Source organism: Aspergillus nomiae, assembly GCF_001204775.2.
Source record: "Aspergillus nomiae NRRL 13137 chromosome Unknown contig00344, whole genome shotgun sequence".
NCBI lineage: Eukaryota > Fungi > Ascomycota > Eurotiomycetes > Eurotiales > Aspergillaceae > Aspergillus > Aspergillus nomiae.
In genome coordinates this window covers 17,978-35,822 of record NW_015378399.1, presented here as the reverse complement: position 1 = coordinate 35,822, position 17,845 = coordinate 17,978, and the positions used below count along the sequence as shown (strand labels likewise).

The window sequence follows — 17,845 nt, the reverse complement described above, 5'->3', positions numbered from 1 at the left end:
TAGAAATATACTGGCACTGCCTAGACAAAGTCTTTAAAAACTACTACTATAGAATTGCTTCTAGAAAGACATACTATAACTATATTTAAATTCTTTTATCGACGAAGTTCCCCAAACTTTTTGTCTGTGGTTTCCATAACCTATCCAAATCCCTTCTAATCTATAAAACCATAATCTTTAAACACAGCGTGAAGTTTTCTCTAATTTAGAAATAGAAAATTTACTCGGTATCTATAGAAAGATACCTACAATCGCCCGAGTTAATATTTTAATTATCTTACTAGATTAACAGCGGCCTCGGGACAAGTATTAAATCGCTATTAATTTATAAGAAGTCTATTAGCGGAGTATTAATTCTACCGCCATTAAATAATAGATCGATCTATAGAGAAGTAACCTTTAGTATTAAATTTATTTTAATCATTAAATAAAAGAACAATATTATGTAGGGTAAGAGTAAGAGTGCTGTAAATATCGTGCAGCGTCTCTTTAAAAAAACTAGGCCCAGTAGCAAGTCAGTGAACACTCCAAGGGAGCCAGATAGGTCTTAAAAACCGTGTCCTATTAGTAGGAACCTCAATCCAAACCGGAACTCGATGGACTGTATTGGGTACAGGCTGAATCCGGCTAAAGGAGCTTTAGCCGTTGTGCGACCAGACGGGTATATAGGTGTAGTGGGAATGCTACAGATATAGATAGGATAGATCGTTATCTAGAGAGATGCATTGCCACTGTCACATGAATCCTGCCCTTGGATTGAGAACAGTGCTTAGGGGTTATGCGTTAATGTGCGAAAATTTGAGGCTTAAACAAGGACAACTGATAACCAGTGTAGCTTGTCACGTCTACGTAGTGCCCCGCCATTTATACTTCCTTGCTGCTACTGGTGCCATATTACAATTGAATAAATCTCTCGGTAACCTAGTGAAAAGCTGAGGTCATCTTCGGGAACTCTCTGGATCTGGACCAGCTTCTGGGGGTGAAACTCGTGGCTTGGTAGTTTGCATGGTGGAGCGGGTTCTTGGTCTCGGAGTAACTACATATTAAATTATGCGGGACCACTATGTACTAACCTTTGAGACTGACGCTAGCAGCTTAAATATTTCTGGATTGTTGTGCTGTGCAGCGTAGGAGAGGAGTGTTTGGCCGTGGACGTCTGTTTCCTTGCTATCAACTGGGGATGAATTCTTTATCAGCAATTTGATTGTCTCAACATCACCATGCTGAATCGCATATGATAGTGGCGTTCTTCCGTAAGAGTCAATTTCGTTAGGAAACCCTTGGCCATTCTTTCTCAATAAAAGGTCGACAATTTCCCGATACCCCCCTCTACAGCTACCGACAAAGCATTGCGCTTGCTATCTTCGCTTTGCGCTGCTAGGTCCACCTTTCCCGTGCCTAATAGAAACAAAACTATATCTGTATATCCGCCAGCCGAAGCTTCAATAAGTGCAGTACAGCCATCCCTCGGGGCAGTGTTGAGGTCAGCCCCTGCTTCATATAGCAATTTCATGATGGATAGGTAACCTCTCGATGCGGCCCAAACTAGGGGAGAGTTATTGTTGTCGTCTCTGGGATCGGGATAAGCCCCCTTTGCAAGTAGAAGCTGGACGATAACTTCAGAGCCAACCTGCACCGCGTGGTGTAACGCTGTTTTTCCACGGAAGCATTGGTGGTTCACATTGATATGTGGCGTCTGAAGCAATAGCTCCACTTTCATTGCAAATACCCTGCTAGCCGCGAACATCAGGGCTGTCCATCCCTTTTTCCACAGATAATCCGTAGTTATTGCGGAATTGACATCAATGTCCTGTCGAGATAGGAATAGGGATACAGCTGCTTCTGATCCGAAACTAACTGTCCAGGCAAGTGGCGTACGCCCATGGTCATCTTTCCAATTCGGATCTACGCCCGGGGCGGCAAGCAGCTGTTCAACCACTGGATCCTGGTTGTTTATTGCCGCATAAGCAATCGGTGGTTTTCCCATGCAATCTCCTAGATTCGGGTTGATGCCTTTTGTTGACAGCAACAGGGCAACCATATGTACATGACCTGCCCGAGCTGCTCTTGCTAAAAGCGTTATGCATTCTCCGGCCTCTCTATGCCGATAATGGAAATTAGGATCGATTCCCTCTTGCATTAGAAGAGTCTTCGCGATACTCGTGTGTCCCGCTTGTACCGCGATTGCAAGTGCATCATAGAATATCTCAAGTTTTACGGTGGTTGAAACTCCGAAACTAGCATTCAGTGAATGCTGAGCAGTCTTGACCATCCCTTGATCGGCAGCCCATAGGAGTGCGGACATTTGTCCATGTATAGCATTGAAACGATACAAAAAAGGGTTAATTATGCTGTGAAAGTCGCGGTTCGTCCTGGCTAACAAATTCATATCTGATTCTAAGTCCAGAGAGCCTGCAATACGATGGAGAATTTCGTTTGGCAGGTCCAACAACGGCCGCATCGCGTGCTTTCTTCGGTTGACCGAGTTATTGCCTTAGAGGCTTGGTGGCAACTTTTGGGCCTTGGAGATGCAAAGTAAGGACGCTAATAAGAGAGGAGATAAGTCCCAGAGGACAGAATGGATAGAGGGGTCCTACACGGAGAGCAGGGTGGAGATAGGTAGTAGACAAGCAGGAGTCGTCTGGTCGAGGCTGGAGGAATCTGTCTGAATACCCCACCCTTTTGCCCCGTCACATGACGGCCACGTCTATTGCTCATACACAGTAGGGGGCCATTGTCACATGTTGAGGACGCGCGAAAAAAAAAAAACCCTACGTTTTTACCTGTCTAAATGCCATTGGTGTCTTCTCGTTCCAGCTAGTACACCAAAACCTATCAGTTGATTGAGACTTCTTCACTAGTAAAGCTTATGACCCACTGCCAGTTACTTCCGACAAAAGACAAGCGGTGATTGAACTCCCATGAACAAGCAAAGAGAAAATCAGAGGAGTATATGTGGAGATGCTTCATATATGTACATGGATTGAACGCGATGCAGCACAACCGAAGGAGATGTGCCGCGTCCTATAAAGGTGAGGAGATAGGATGTTGCACGGAGTGTGAAAAGTAGCTGTGTACATGGCAATATATCGCCCTCTCTCTGCCTCCATTTGTCAGTCTTATCCTACATTTGTATCCGTTCCCCGTTATATCTCGTATTCTCTCTTGTGCGCAAACATGCCTAGGTAGTCGATATGGCGATCGAAAATTCACGACTCGAAGGTATTGTCGACAATCATGTCGATCGGCGTTTCCGCCATTTGAAGATAAAGATGAGGTATGTCGCCAGCACCGCCATGGTGTAGTTGAAGAGGATGAACCCAATGAAGATGCCGACATTATTGCCACGTTGTGAATAACTCATGTCATATTGCTTGACCTATAGGATCAAGAAGAAATCATTAGCTTTCTTCATAAAAGAGGATGAACTGAAAAAGGAATACTGACATATTCATCCCCATTCGCATAGGCACAATACTCGCACAAGCCCGTTGCATTGGGATCAACCAGATAACCTGTAGAACTAGCCAGGCCAAAAAATTCGGCCGTGTAGGAGGCACATGTCTCCCCCGCGGGCGCCTGGAAAGTGGTGAGCTCGGAGTCACGGCATGTAATTTGAAGAGCATGCATGGCGTTGGTACCAATCCCCTCGATAAAGTAGAATAAGGGAGAAATATTGTAAAACCACCGCCATCCACGCGGAGTCAGAGGTGGTGGCGACAGGGGCCCGTTGAAGGTATTGACGACCAGCCAGACGAACCCCGTCGCCACCTGTGCAGCGAGGACGGTGGGGAAGAGGGAGGCAGTCAGTTGAGCGAGACTCGCGACGAACAGTGAGTACAGCTCATACATGAGGAAGGCGTACCCCGCGCGGTCGACACGGTGAGGTAGCCGACCATGTAGTACCAGAGAAGCCAGTAGATCAACCCGCCCAGGAGGGTGAACGGAATCTCCACAAGCAGTGCGCTGACGGTAAAGATGCTCCAGTGGTACACGCGCGACTCATTCTCCCGCGCCAGGAATTGATCGCGGAGGAGGATGAAGCGAGGTTCAATCTGGAGACTGAGTACGGGACCCGTGATCACACCGACGAAGATTGAAAACATCCGTCCGCGGGAGTCTGTCAGATCGTTGGACAGCTGAAGAAAAGTGAGCCCATTCATCAGTCCCATCCAGATGTTGAGCTGGATTTTGCCTAGCACGTAGTCTGAGTCACGCCAGTAATTTGTGAAAGCGCGTTGCGTGACCACGCGGAGCTGGTCGAGATAAGAGGCTGCATATGTCTGATCAGATTCTGACGATGACTCCTTGGCATCCTGCACCTGGAGCAATTTGTGAAGTTGCTCTTGTGTGGAACCATACTCAGGCGACTGTCGCCAAGTCTATTTCATCCAGAAGGTCAGACTCGCGTAATTGATTGAGACAACAACACTGACGGGGTAGGGAAGCGGGTGGGATAGTACAACATACCTCAAACCAGTCTGCATCAGGCTCGGCGCTAACTGCCAAAAGGTAATCCGCCGGATTTTCGGTCTCTCCGCAGCGCCGCGTATAGCGAGCGAAGTAATCCAGGATCTTTTGGCACCGGGAGCCCAACGGGCCGAAGTAAACTGTCTTGCCGCCGGGCACCAACAGAAGCAAGTTGTCAAACTGTTCAATCATTTGGGCAGAGGGTTGGTGAATCGTGCAGAGGATCGTCTGGCCAGCGTCGGAGAGCCTACGCATCAGTTGTACGATGGAGAGGGCTGAATTACCATCCAAGCCGGACGTGGGCTCGTCGAGAAACAGAACAATGTCCGGCTTCGCAGCTAGTTCGACTCCGATACTGACGCGCTTGCGCTGTTCGAGATTCAATCCCGCCCCTGGCACTCCGATCATTGCTTCGGCAATATCCTCCATCTCTAAGAGTTGTATCAGCATTTCCACATGTCCCATCTTCTCGTCCCAGGAAACCGTTGCCGGACGACGGAGGCGTGCGCTCAGCTGGAGAGCTTCTCTAACCGTGGATGATGCCAGGTGGATATCGTTTTGGTGGACAAACCCTGTGCGCCGTCCCATCGATGCCGGAAGACTCTGCCCGTTCAGATAGAGCCCTCCGGATAAGCGCCCAATCTGGATTCGCTGAGCGAGGGTATCAAGGAGTGTAGTCTGTACAGACACCGGTTCTGTCAGCCTGGGGGCTCTATATGCACACAGCGTCCCAATGAGTTTGCACATTACTTACCTTGCCTGCACCAGACATGCCCATTAATGCAGTCATCTTTCCGGGCTCAAGCCACCCTATGAAAAAGATAAATTGGTGAGACGCCTTCTCCCTCCGAACACTAACCCAGGAAGGCCTTACCTGAAACTTCGTGTAGCAAACGCTTGTTGTCGTCGAGCTGAAGTGATAGTTCTTGCCATGTAAACACACTCTGGGTCGTCTCTAGACGGCCGATCACTGTCACATCGTGGTTGGAGCTAGGCTTGGACTCCTTCGTCTCAGTGACACATGCTGGATCCTCGATGTCCGTAGAGCGCGAGGGCGATGCTTTCACCCAGGACGGTAGCCTTCGGTAAAATATCGTTGACATGTGTTCAGCCGCATGACGGAATCGTTCCATTCCAATCCTGTATGTACGAATAAAGTCAGCGTCTATCCTGCTGAACTATACATTTGTCGAGAAGGAAAGAAACACACATTACCACAGCCGAAAAGAAGACGAAGAATGCGGCATTAATGCCGACATTTCGCCACAAGTGCGTGTGTTCGAAGCCATACTCGGCCATTAAATAGAGCCTCCCGGCAAGGGTCAGTTCACCAGGGACAGACCCAGACACTGCACAAGCCTGATAGCTAGTCTCATTGTATGCCGCTCCTCGGGGAACGATGTCCTGACTGCTACACTGATAGGAGCTAGTCCCAATCTCATTGAGAGAAACAGACTCGAAGATATAGTACATCGGCTGGTTTAGAATGGCAGACGGTTAGCACACTCTGAGGCACGCATTCTGCATTTGTTGGTTCTTACTCACATCAAGGTAGCGGATCCAAAAAAGCCAGACCTTCATGCCTGGGGGAGTGATGTAAAAACCCGTATATATAATGAACACATTGAGCAAAAGCCCGACAGGGAGAATGGCTCGAGTGATGGAGTTAGTGAAGACGGCAATAGCCCGAAACATGACGCTCAGTGCCATTAGGCCCATATAGAGGCAGACCAGCCAGGTGAAGAAATGCCCCGCTGTGCGCTGGAAATCAATCATCCAGTAGATGGGGAGTGAGTACAAGATGAAGATAAATTTCCAGGGTACGTCCGCGAGAATCTGGCCGAGCGCGTAGGCGCCCGGACGGTAGAACCGCAAAGCCTTCTGCTTGAGCAGGATTGGGCGCTGGACAAATGTATTTCCGAATTCGGCAGAAGCCTGTAAACCCATAATGAGGACGCAGAAGAAGAGGGCCGAGGCGCGCGTGTATAGCCCTTGCGTCACGGGTCTCTGATTGCGGAACAGGGTACCTAAAAGCAGAGCTTGCACAATCGTCCCGGCTGCCTCAGCGATCCAGGCGGCCCGGTCGGTTAAAAAGATCTGATAATGGCGGACTGTACACTCATATACCTGACGATACAGCGGCAGAGCGTACCCCGACGCTTTTAATTTGCCCACTGCTGTGGATTGCGGTGGCTTTGCGGCCTCACTCACTGTCTGCAAGTAGAAGCTGCTCTCCCTGAACCGGGTCTCAAAGTCAGCCGGGTGAATTGGCACCGGCCGGTGAAGGTCTGTTCGAGGGGTCCGACCTTCTGGGGCTGCAGACATGGATGCCAGAAAATCAGAGACCGAAATCCTTGGAGAGCAGTAGAACCCAAGGGACTCAAAGTAAGCTTTGGCTGAAGTTGCCGGGCCGTAGTATGCGACACGCCCGTCATTCAAGACCAGAACTTTGTCGAAGAGTGCGACTGCCGCATCGCTAGCTTGATAGAGAGACATCGCGGTCATACATCGACTACGTGTGGTGTATTTGCGCACGGTGGTCAAAAAGCGAATGGCGGTTGATGAGTCCAGACCTCGCGTAGGATTGTCAAAGCAAAACAGACTTGAGTGATGGTACGGTTAGCGAATGCCTTTCAGTTGTCGCAAATGTTTGGAGGTTTACTCACCTTGCGCGGGTGCACAGTGCCTCAGCCAGAGACACCCGACGACGCTGACCGCCGCTCACTCCACGAATATGGTCACTCCCGATGCGGACCTGTGCTACATGATCCAGTCCCATGAGTTCAAGCACAGTCTGTAAGTCTTGTTGGAGGTGTTGGGCGCGATCCGGGTCGGAGGTTGAACGGCGGGTATTGAGAGCAAACTTGAGCGTGGTGCCGACCGATAATGTTGGGAAGTGGATGTCGTCCTCTCCTGTAACGTTTCCATGCGCCTTTTTAGCACTGTGCGAGATTGCATAGATGGTGCAGCGGTTCTCTTACCCACGAAGGCCACCTGGTTGGCTCTGGCCTGGTTGACGGTCCCCGCATCCATTGACCCATACCATACATCGCCCTCCATCGCCAAATACTCATCCCTTATGTTCGCCAGGGCTTTCAAAACGGTGGTGCATCCACTGCCCGGGCGGCCAACGACCATCAACATCTCACCTTGTCGAATCGTACCAGTCAGACGCTGGAGGATTGCCCGAGATGGAGGAGGCCCCCTAGAGAACCAGGTCGCTGGGTTGGCGAGCTTCGACATCCGTTGCAATGTTTCAGGGACGTCATGCATCCGTTGATGCTGGTGAAGTTAGTGGCGCGGCACATCCAGGGAAATGCGTGTGTATAGGAAAGCAAACCCCGGCTCCAGCTCCTATGACAGACAGATCCTTTAAGATTATGTCACCCAAGCGTTCCGATTCTGCGGTAGTCTGGCGTTTAAGAAAATCATCGACCAGTTGGTCGATCTCTGCATCTTGCTGAGTCTCTTCGCTGGAGTCGTACTCCTTGGTGTCACTCGAGGATTCCATGATGCAGAGATTGATGTGCTGAGAATCCAGATTTCGAGACTGAGTTTCTGTGTAGAGCGACCTATTGAGAGGACTTTTAAAAGTGTCCAAGCATCATATCAAGGGCACTGATGTCGGGTTACCAAATGGAGCAATGGTTGCCCCTTATGGTTAGACTGGGGGAGGGCTGCGACGGGCTCCACCGTGGAGTCGCGGATAACATCGTGGTGCAGAGATAAATAGCAGAAGCGACGCAGGAGGAGAAAAGCAAAATTCTCGGCTTCCCCAAGATTGTTGCACAAAGATTCATCACAATTTCTCCCAATTCCCCCAATTCCCTCCATTTGCCATGTCTGATTCCCAGATTGATCCTGATCAATTCACCCGCGCAGGGTCTATTACCAAGGACTACTACCGCGATGTCTATCCCACCATTGATCCCACACGGTCAGACCTCTCCCAAGCGGGCAAAGTAACTATTGTCACAGGGGCAGGAAAAGGAATCGGACGAGTAAGAATCACCTCTGTTCCGTGCCCGAAGGAAGCACAGCTGACGTTTCCAATTCTCCACAGGCCATTGCACGAGCTCACGCACAGGCCGGGGTCAAGGGGCTGGTTCTTATTACCCAATCTGCTCAGTCAGCTGAAGAGACGAAGGCTATTGTGGAAGCGGAATTCCCCGCCGTCGAGGTGCTGGCCGTACCTACAGATATCACCGATGAGAAGGCACTGGCACAGACTTTTGTGACTATCAAGGAGAAGTTTGGAACCGCAGTACACACCCTGGTCAACAATGCCGGCGTCTTCGCTTCAGTGGCGCCCGTGGCCGAGTCCCACTCCACCACATGGTGGAAGGACTTTGAGGTCAACGTACGGGGGACATATCTGATTACGGCGGCATACCTGCGTTTGATTGCGGATGAGGCCGCGGACTTTCAACCAACCGTGGTGAACTTGATCTCGACGATTGCCCTGACTCCACCGGGACTGAGCAGCTACTTCATCAGTAAGCTTGGGGTGGCCAAATTCACCGAGTTCATTGCAGCGGAAAACCCCCGGGTGGCCGCCTACAGTCTCTCGCCGGGCATCGTCCTCACTAGCATGACGCTGGATGGGTTTAAACCATTTGCCAAGGATACCCGTAAGTTCCAAAACCACTTCTCTGCTTCAAGAAGCAACCTGTGCAATCGTAACAATTATATTCTAATGTTTCAAATAGCGGAGCTACCGAGTGCTGTGACCGTGTACCTGGCAGCGAAACGTCCGCAATACCTCAATGGGCGCCACCTCTCCTGCAATTGGGATCTCGCAGAGCTCGAAGCTCGGCAATCGGAATTTGCTTCGTCGGATAAGCTGACGGTGGGTCAATTCATCTGACCGGGGGACTTACCTATCCCGTTTCTTGAGAGTGGTTTGGCCCCCTTCTCATATTGGAGCATATCTGGTAACCCGATTTTATGTACATGATTTATGATATGCCATAGATTTTAGACTCAGAGAATGAACCTCTTAAGGCTGTATGAATTACGAGCATGATGCTGGGAATAATTACCAAGAATCGTAGTTATGACGTGAAAAATTCAGTACCTAGTGGGATCTCAGGCACATCCATCAGCATATCGTTAATTTCGTGGCAGTACCCATACCAAATATTGGGGTCAACAGTATCTGCACATGACCATAACGCATCATCCTCACATGTGAATGAGGTCGGCTGCTGGTGCTGGTGCTGCTTCTCTGGTTCGACCGGATCAAAGGTTTGCACGCCCCGACCATCATTCCGATCATTCGGGGCTGACGATTGAGAACTGAGCAACTCCATCAGGGCACTGACCCGCCCCAGCAGATACTGTGTCAGGTGGGCAGCTCGCGATGCAATCGGGTTGACGGGTCCTGCTCCCTCGAAGATCTGAAGGGACCGTTCGACATGCTGCTGGGCAAGAGGAAACCAGTAGCATAAGGGGTAGGCCAGCATAAACCCGATAAGGGTGAGAACGGCATTCCACAGGTACTGGTAGACCTCGGAGCATCCATAAAGACCATCATGATAGAGCATCCGAAGACGGATGAGGTCGGTGACGGTGAGCGCATGCTGTATTGCGGTGGTGGCGTGCACATCGGCTTGTGGACTCCGCTGCGGCACCAAGCCACGACTCGGAAACTGGATGAATGAATGATGAGCCCAGAGGACAATGTCGTGATACTGGAGCTCCAGGAGGGTTCGCTGTAGGATCACCGCCGGGGCCAGGTGAAATGACAGCCTTGCATCATGATCCTGCTTTAGCCCATCCTGGGTAGCAGCCACTGCGTCGGGTCGGTAAGCTCCACAGGCAAGGGTGATATTGGGAAACAATTTTGCTTCCAGGATCCGATCTCTCCATTGATATAGGTGCTGGATTTCCCGCGACAGATAGTGCGCATAACGCTCAATCCTGGTGACCGAGTCGACTGTTTCTGATACAGTATCCAAGTGATCTTCCAGGGACTTCGCCACTTGTCGTGCCATCACCGTCAGTGAGATCGATGCTGAGTAGTAACTGAGGTCCGGGGCGGTCACGGATGACTCCGGTGTCGGATGCGGCACGGTAATTGTCTTGTCATTCAAAGAGACCGCCATCGGCTTTCCTAGCAGGCGGGAACAATGGAAATCGAGATGAACCAACTTCCACCAGATTCGCTGGCGTGTTTCCACCTCTTGTGGCGGCAGATGTGTTCTTGGGAGGCGCTGTAGGTCGAGGGACTGCGTGAGTCGCATAGCTACACCGATGATGTTATATGCCGCCTGATGTTCTCCCGAGTTCAGTAAGAAGGCAGCCATGAAGAGATGCCGCTGCACATCTGCCATAGTCGGTTCTGCGTAAATGATATAGACATTATTTGTAGCCAGTGCTTGTTGGAATAAGGTTACGAACAGTTTCGCTACCAGAGGGCTTTGAGAAGGATTCTCCCCATGACCGGATGATACCATGCCCTTCTGGATGCCCAGCAAGCGGTTATGAAGCCCGGCATGATAGATCGATTGCAAACAGTAGGCCATAGCAGCCTGTCGCAACGGCTCCGAGCGTCCATCCAACATTCCCGCCAAGTCCTCTGCACTGACGATCGGCATCAGGAAATGATATCGAGTCCAGAAAATATCGAACAGTGTTTCCTGAAGCTCCTTTAGGCTGTCCGGAGTTAGCTGCGCAAGAACTGGCTCTACTCCCCCTCGCAAGTCTCGTGACGAACACGGAACGTCTGCAGGGGCTGCTTCGGTGGGTTGAGGAGACGGTCGGGTCGACATCTGGGACACCACGGAGCAGAAACTATTCACGCGAGAGATGAAGCTGGCGAAGGAGTCCAAGTGCCGTGAAAGCGGAGCGACAGCAGCATGATGTATCGATGGAGTCCGCGGCGGACTTAATTGGGGCCTCACTTGCTGGCCTGGGACCGCCTGGTTCGGGGCGGAGGGAGGTGCAGGCTGGGCGTGTGGGAAACCAGATGGGCCTGACGGCTGCAACTCTCGATTTCCAGATGAGGGGCGTGGATGTGCATTCGGATGTGGATGTGAGTGTGAATGCTGCGAAGGCTTGTTGCATGGCACCTTGTTCGTAACACACTGGCCACAGGGTAATCTGCCATCACAGCGGACGCGATGCTGACGGCAGAAGTCGCATGCCCGACGCACTTTTCTCCGCTTGACGAGTGGTGTGGAGCGTATCGATACGAAATTGTAAAGCATTACGAGAGGGTGGGGGGATCGGCAGTGATTGCTAGACCCAGGGGACGGCACGAGGGAGTTCACTGCAATTCGAAAATTGACGATGATATAGAAATGGCGGCAGAGGTGAAGTAGCGTCAAGTATGTCCATTGTGGAATAAAGTAGCATAAGGCCCAATCAGTCACTGACCTCACCTGACCCATTATCACGAGTGGGTTCCTGTCCAGTAGGAACATGCGGAGGAGCCAGCCAATCATATTCCCTGGAAAGGCGGCGGACTGCTGGAGGGTCCACACGTATTTCCTTTTAAATTAGCTTACCAAGGCCAAGCCTCCCAGTTTGGACGTAGAGCTGCCCCATTGGGTCTAGATTCGGGAAAACCCGCTGGATGGCGTGATTCCTTCTGCTTACACAGAAGTTACGTGAGATGCGGCCGCGGATCACGCTTTGTTCCGGGGCCCTTTTTGAGTCTAGCTCACCCCTGGGATTGGTTCTCGCCGTTGGATCTCAATCTGTTACCGAACCGACTAGCCGACTTGCATACTACGTTCCATGAGTTCTCGGGAGCATTTTGATTTTAGAATTTGACATAGCTAGTCTACTAGCTTAGGGTGAGGTTTGACGAAGCGATCGGTGCCTCCTCCATCCCCCCACGCACGTGCGCACTCCTCCAGCTGCGCCCAATCGAGGGCGGAGGAGAACGAGCGCCCCACCAGCCGTCGTGTGAAGAAAGATGACTCCATCTTCTTCACGGCGTACTCCCAGTCCGTGGTATACTCCTTGAAGAACGGCCGGTAGCCCAGCAGACCCCCAATCCAACGCCCCACAATGATTCCGCCCCAGTACCCGATCGTCTTTCGCAAGCAATTCGGTACCCAGGCTGGGGGCAGAAGATACGCATCCCCCGCATCATATGTCTATTCACACCGACCCGTTAACTCTCTGTCGGCTCGAGAAAGGAGTAGCAGTTGGGGGGAGGGATGAGTGTGGTCTCAATAAAATCCAAAAACAAAACGAAAAGGAAAAAGAAGAGAACATACGCAGAGTAATTGGATGAAATCCATCTTGCCCTCGTGCACCAGGTAATCATGCCACAAACCATACCAATCTCGAAGAAAACGCGATCAAGTTGGTAGTCCAGACCGGGATCGGAGGCACTGAGGATAATGACCATGTCTTCGGTGCTGTCAGGGGCGATGTAGAACCGGTGGATGGACCCGGCCCGGCCCTGGACCTCTCCATCTTCGGGCGTCAGAATGCGAGTCTCACCGTTGACTTCAAGGCACATGCGTCCTTGCTCGACCCGGAAATATTCGTTTTGGAACGGGTGGAAGTGGAGGGGAGGGCCGGAGGGGTGATTCAGTGCTGCATTGATCCGTTCGTAGTCCGGGTCCCCTTCGTCAATGGGAGGCTTCAGGCTGTACTTTTGACGGAAGCAGAAGCACCGACCCGGCGGGGGTTCCAAGAATTCGGTAACAAGGGCGCCTCCAAACCTAGCAGGGGAGAAGTTAATGGACGTCCGGAAAACCTAATACGGACGGTGGTAAGAGGAGGGAAAGCAATAACGCACTTGACGACAGGATTACTCCCGGCAGAGACATGGTATGGGATCAGAGGAGGCATGGCAAGAACAGAAGGGCAAACTCAGATATCTAGGACCGCTCGCAGGTGTCTGTGTATCTTCTCTCTGCCATTGACGACATCCTTCCGACGCGACAGGTTAAATACTTGACGGTTTCGCCGAAGAAGAGGTCAGTCCGTCCTTTCGTTCCGATCGCTTGGCAAGATTAGGATGGCAGGACTCAGATGCCACCATCATCCCAGTGGTCTCTAGATAATCTGCGTTCGTTGTTGGACTAGGAATAGCCCGTGTCGTTAGTTAGCAGCTGGACGGGAGACTTCAAGACTCACGGTCGATATATCGGCAAATATGACTCCTGGGCCTTGAGAATTTGCCGAGAATAGACATCTCATGAACAATACAGAGTCGGGGGGCCGTTCAGCAACACCGTCTGGACTTGCATGCTGCCATTAGCCTCATATTGGTGTTGCTGAGGGGTGTAAGCGGAGCCAATCAGATGTCCAGGAACGATGGCTCACTAGTATATCACTGCATATATACTATAGTAGGTATTTAGACCGACTCATCGTTTCAGCTGCCAGTCATGGTAATTAGGCTTTAGCTGGTGGGGCGCCCTGTTCTGGTCCGTCCGCGAGCCGTCCCTTAAGAAATTTCGCTTAGCCGTTCAATAACGTCAGCCAAAAGGGAATCTCTCGGCAGTTTGCCGAACCTACCATGAGCCCTCATCAGCCGAAAGATACACTATACCCAGATCCCACCGTCAAGATCAATTGTAACCATGCCTCGGGGCAGACTTTGTTGATAAATTTGCCTATCTCGGCCTAGTCGATGCTAGACATCCTTTGCAGCTACTACCGACTATAGCTCCGGGAGTGAGAAATTGCCGACAAGATCAAAATTGAGAGGGGAAGGAGCCAAGGGGAACAAATTGGATAGAAAAGCCGGTGGGAAGAGATTTTGCAGGTTAAAGTAGAAATATCACCATTAGTATATAAGACTCTTGTCCGCGTGCTTGAATTGGACAAAAAATGTAGATGGCCTCTTTCGCTGTATCAATTCCTCCTCCAGTCCGCCAGGTCTGCCACAACTCTTGAATATTGATTATTCCCTCCTTTGATTGGCACCATGATTGTACCTCAGGCGAAGACAGCTCTTGAAGTTGTCATTGTTGGGTACGATACCATCTATTCCCTTAATTCCGGTTCCTGCATTGACTCATATGTTACACGCAACTCAGAGCCGGTGCGTCTCTTCAAGTCTCATAGCCAAATGTCTTCTGATATAAAATCCAGGGATTGGTGGTATGGCAGCAGCACTGGCCTTAGGCCTGCGTGGTCACCATGTTACTATCTTGGAATCGGCCCCAAAAGTGCGTGCCCCTCACTGCAGCTGATAACAGGAGCAGAATATCTGGGTGATAGAACTAATCTTCATCACGTGGGACTTGTAGTTGATGGAAGTTGGTGCCGGAATTCAAGCATCGCCTAATATGCTACGTCTTTTTGATCGTAAGTCCTTTAGGTGCAGATATCTTAAGTACATCTTGAGGCTAAACCTCTCCCCTCTTGGCTGGGGCGCTAGAATGGGGAGTATCTTCCATGGTACATGCCAAGGACATCGCACTTGAAAGCATTACTATTCGCCGCTGGAAGGATGGTGGCATCCTCAGCACAATGCCTGTTAATAAGGCTTACGGGCAGCAGACGGTCGTGCATCGTGCCGATCTGCATAACGCGCTCATCACCAAGGCTCTGGCGCTGGAGAATGTGCAGCTGAAGGTAAACTCCCGTGTTACGGGCATCAAGTCCTACCACCCAGCGGCCGTCACGCTAGTGGATGGCACGGTGGTAACGGGTGATGTGGTGGTGGCAGCCGATGGGATCAAATCAGTGCTCCGCGGGGAGATCCTGGGGCCATTGGCGATGCAGCCCATTCCAACGGGGGATGCCGCTTACCGCATCATGCTGTCACGAGAAGTGATGGAGCAGGACCAGGAGTTGAAAGCCTTGTTGGATAGTCCCAGCGCTACTCGCTGGATTGGGCCACATCGTCATATTATCGCGTATCCCGTGCGTAACCATGAGCTGTTTAATATTGTCTTACTTCATCCAGACGATCATGAAGCAGAAGAGTCATGGACTACGACGGCGTCCAAGCAAAGTATGTTGCGTCATTATCATGGCTGGGACACAACGGTGCTAAAGCTCCTCGATCTCGTCAAAGAAGATGAGGTCCTGGAGTGGAAGCTGTGCAGCTACCCAAGCCTAGATTCGTGGACGAAAGGCCGTGTTGCGCTGCTTGGGGATGCTTGTCATCCGATGCTGTAAGTCTTGGTCCCGTCCTTCCTCTGTTGATGTTGTTCAGCAAGAAACATGAAAGCTGATCGGGAGCCAGACCATATGTTGCGCAAGGTGCCGCTCAAGCTGTTGAGGATGCGGCCGCCTTGGCTATTCTCCTATCTGTCATACCCTCTCGGCATGCCATTCCTGAGGCGCTTCGGGCCTACGAGATGTCCCGTAAACCACGCGCTGAGGCGATCCAGCAATCGGGAATGGCTAACCGTACTATTTTACATCTCCCCGATGGTCCCGAGCAAAAGGCTCGCGATGAACAGTTCCTTGCGAGCATGAAGAGTGCAGCCAACCCGGACAAATGGGCTGATGCAGAAACTCAGCAGCGTTTGTGGGGATGGAATGCGGAGGAACACGCTTTGGCAACATGGTCAGAGAACACAAAGCCAATGCATCTCGAATCATCCCTTTAAGGGGAGAGAGAAACAGGTGAGAGGGAAATTTCACTGGATTTTTACTTAGACTAGTGTATGGTTATGTTTGGTTTGATTAATGGATTCAATTGGTTGTTCCTAGCTTGCTTCACCGTGGTTGAGTGTAGATATATATTGTTCCTCTGTGATTAACATTTTAACCTACCTCTGCCTGAGGCGGCAACTTCATCCTACTTAGTCAAGCGGTGAACTAGGGCTAACCATTCTCTGCTAGTATTTTTGGAAACCCCTGTGTGACTGCCTTCCTATACAGGATTAGTTCGACGCCTTGACGCCGTGTCAGGCATCCAATGTTAACCGTGGCTCCTTCTAACTTTAACCTATCTAGGTTAGTGGACTTTTGTACCTTGACTGAGGTCGGTTAGGTTAGGTTATACCTTACCCATTTTCTGCCTGCAAATCTCAACCTGGAAAGAGCGCGTAGAATAATCCAATACGTACTCTGGTTCAGTAGGAAGGCTTACACTAACGGTCTGAGCATTGTTGATAAGGAAAATGGAGCTCGATCTGTTTCCAAAAATCCAAGCCTCGAATAACTCGTCGACTACGAAACAACATGGCACCGTTCCATTGAGATGGCCAGCGTGGCGAATGCTAAGGGTTCCTGAGTGGCGCGCTCGCAGTAAGATTGAAATAGCATTATATCATTGATGATGCGCAATATGGGGCCCAAATAGTGTTGATCGTGGACTATGTACTGTCAACGGCCTGGTGGTTTACTGGATCTTCAGCCCAGAATCGCACAGGTCGAAGTTGCCCGCAGTGCGTTCCATGTTCACAAATGCTCCCAATAGTGGTGGTTCTACGTTTTGGCGGGCGGGCCTCGGAGATGTGGCCAGTGTCACAGGCTGGGCTTCGCAGGATGTTTAGCCCTTGCTACAAATGTCAGAAGCTACGGTGATATTCCCTTGCACCAGCTCCAAAGTGACAAAGGCCATGCAACACAACAGTACGATGGTATAGACCTGCGGATCATGGAATCTGAGGCGCAGGTGCAGCTTGGCAACGCTTTATTATATTGAGCGAGTATGAAGCGGTGATAGATGTCGCGTAGCGTTTGTAAGTTCGTGCCTTTATTCCAGGAGCACTCGTGCACCGCGCTCAACACAATGACTGCATGGCAGATGGCTGGCTCGGCTTGACTCAACTGCAGTACTCATCGCTACCAAAACGTTGAATCAAGTTTCTGTCATAATCGGCACGGTTCTCCTTTGGAACAAGGCGAAACCATGCCGTTCATCAGAACTCAAATGCGCCACACGGATGGTGGGACTCCGCACAGACTCGAGTTTTGCCCGCGCGCAATCACCTGCGGTAATCGATTCTGGTCGTATCCCTCTCATTTAAGTTTCGTGGAGGCACAGTTGAAGCATGCGCCGGGTACTTTGTCACATTTGACATGTCGGGCCTACCCCAACTCCCTTCAGTATTTTGCGGTCTTGCTCTCGCCGTGCTTAGGGCAGCACTCACCGACAGGTCTGACAACTTGTGCTGGATCTCTCAACGTATGACTGACAGAGTTATATCTGTAACTGCCTCTAGATTTGCAGCGTACACAATGATCGACACAAGTCTGTGCAGCAGTTGTCCCTGGTTATGCGGCCATATAACATTCTTCCCCCTGGCCGATACCGCCGCAAAGCTTAGCTCACTCATGCCTGGAGGCTATAAATGTGCGCTTTTATTGGTTATAATGGCAAGACCCAATGTTCCGGAACCGTTGAAGTAATTTGTAAGCTTTTCTTTCTAGGTTCTGTCCCCATTCCAGAATCTCACCTCGGATTTCGAGTAAACCTTCTAACCTTTGATAGGGAATG

General features: G+C 50.7%; 6 protein-coding genes across 6 annotated transcripts; 2 read left to right on the top strand and 4 right to left on the bottom strand.

Annotated features, from left to right (window-relative positions):
* Positions 1 to 1,294: 1,294 nt before the first annotated feature.
* On the bottom strand, positions 1,295 to 2,305 carry ANOM_009284 (ankyrin repeat domain-containing protein; the record flags this gene model as incomplete). The annotated part of the gene is made up of 1 exon (XM_015554540.1): positions 1,295 to 2,305. One exon carries the CDS (start codon positions 2,303 to 2,305, stop codon positions 1,295 to 1,297), a length of 1,011 nt encoding a protein of 336 aa, XP_015403375.1.
* A 930-nt stretch (positions 2,306 to 3,235) lies between these two features.
* ANOM_009283 (ATP-binding cassette transporter) lies at positions 3,236 to 7,981 on the bottom strand (the record flags this gene model as incomplete). Its single annotated transcript, XM_015554539.1, has 11 exons — positions 3,236 to 3,379; positions 3,448 to 3,820; positions 3,880 to 4,382; positions 4,471 to 5,148; positions 5,225 to 5,280; positions 5,345 to 5,610; positions 5,681 to 5,946; positions 6,016 to 7,072; positions 7,137 to 7,383; positions 7,452 to 7,752; positions 7,811 to 7,981. 11 exons carry the CDS (start codon positions 7,979 to 7,981, stop codon positions 3,236 to 3,238), a joined length of 4,062 nt encoding a protein of 1,353 aa, XP_015403372.1.
* A 328-nt stretch (positions 7,982 to 8,309) lies between these two features.
* ANOM_009282 (SDR family NAD(P)-dependent oxidoreductase) lies at positions 8,310 to 9,337 on the top strand (the record flags this gene model as incomplete). Its single annotated transcript, XM_015554538.1, has 3 exons — positions 8,310 to 8,471; positions 8,534 to 9,101; positions 9,180 to 9,337. The coding sequence occupies 3 exons, from the start codon at positions 8,310 to 8,312 to the stop codon at positions 9,335 to 9,337; spliced, it is 888 nt and encodes a 295-aa protein (XP_015403371.1).
* Positions 9,338 to 9,524: 187 nt separating this feature from the next.
* ANOM_009281 (putative transcription factor) lies at positions 9,525 to 11,681 on the bottom strand (the record flags this gene model as incomplete). Its single annotated transcript, XM_015554537.1, has 1 exon — positions 9,525 to 11,681. One exon carries the CDS (start codon positions 11,679 to 11,681, stop codon positions 9,525 to 9,527), a length of 2,157 nt encoding a protein of 718 aa, XP_015403374.1.
* Positions 11,682 to 12,254: 573 nt separating this feature from the next.
* Positions 12,255 to 13,284, bottom strand: ANOM_009280 (uncharacterized protein; the record flags this gene model as incomplete). The annotated part of the gene is made up of 3 exons (XM_015554536.1): positions 12,255 to 12,578; positions 12,761 to 13,154; positions 13,232 to 13,284. The coding sequence occupies 3 exons, from the start codon at positions 13,282 to 13,284 to the stop codon at positions 12,255 to 12,257; spliced, it is 771 nt and encodes a 256-aa protein (XP_015403373.1).
* A 1,084-nt stretch (positions 13,285 to 14,368) lies between these two features.
* On the top strand, positions 14,369 to 16,007 carry ANOM_009279 (putative salicylate hydroxylase; the record flags this gene model as incomplete). Its single annotated transcript, XM_015554535.1, has 4 exons — positions 14,369 to 14,485; positions 14,694 to 14,751; positions 14,825 to 15,566; positions 15,638 to 16,007. The coding sequence occupies 4 exons, from the start codon at positions 14,369 to 14,371 to the stop codon at positions 16,005 to 16,007; spliced, it is 1,287 nt and encodes a 428-aa protein (XP_015403376.1).
* Between the last annotated feature and the right edge of the window lie 1,838 nt (positions 16,008 to 17,845).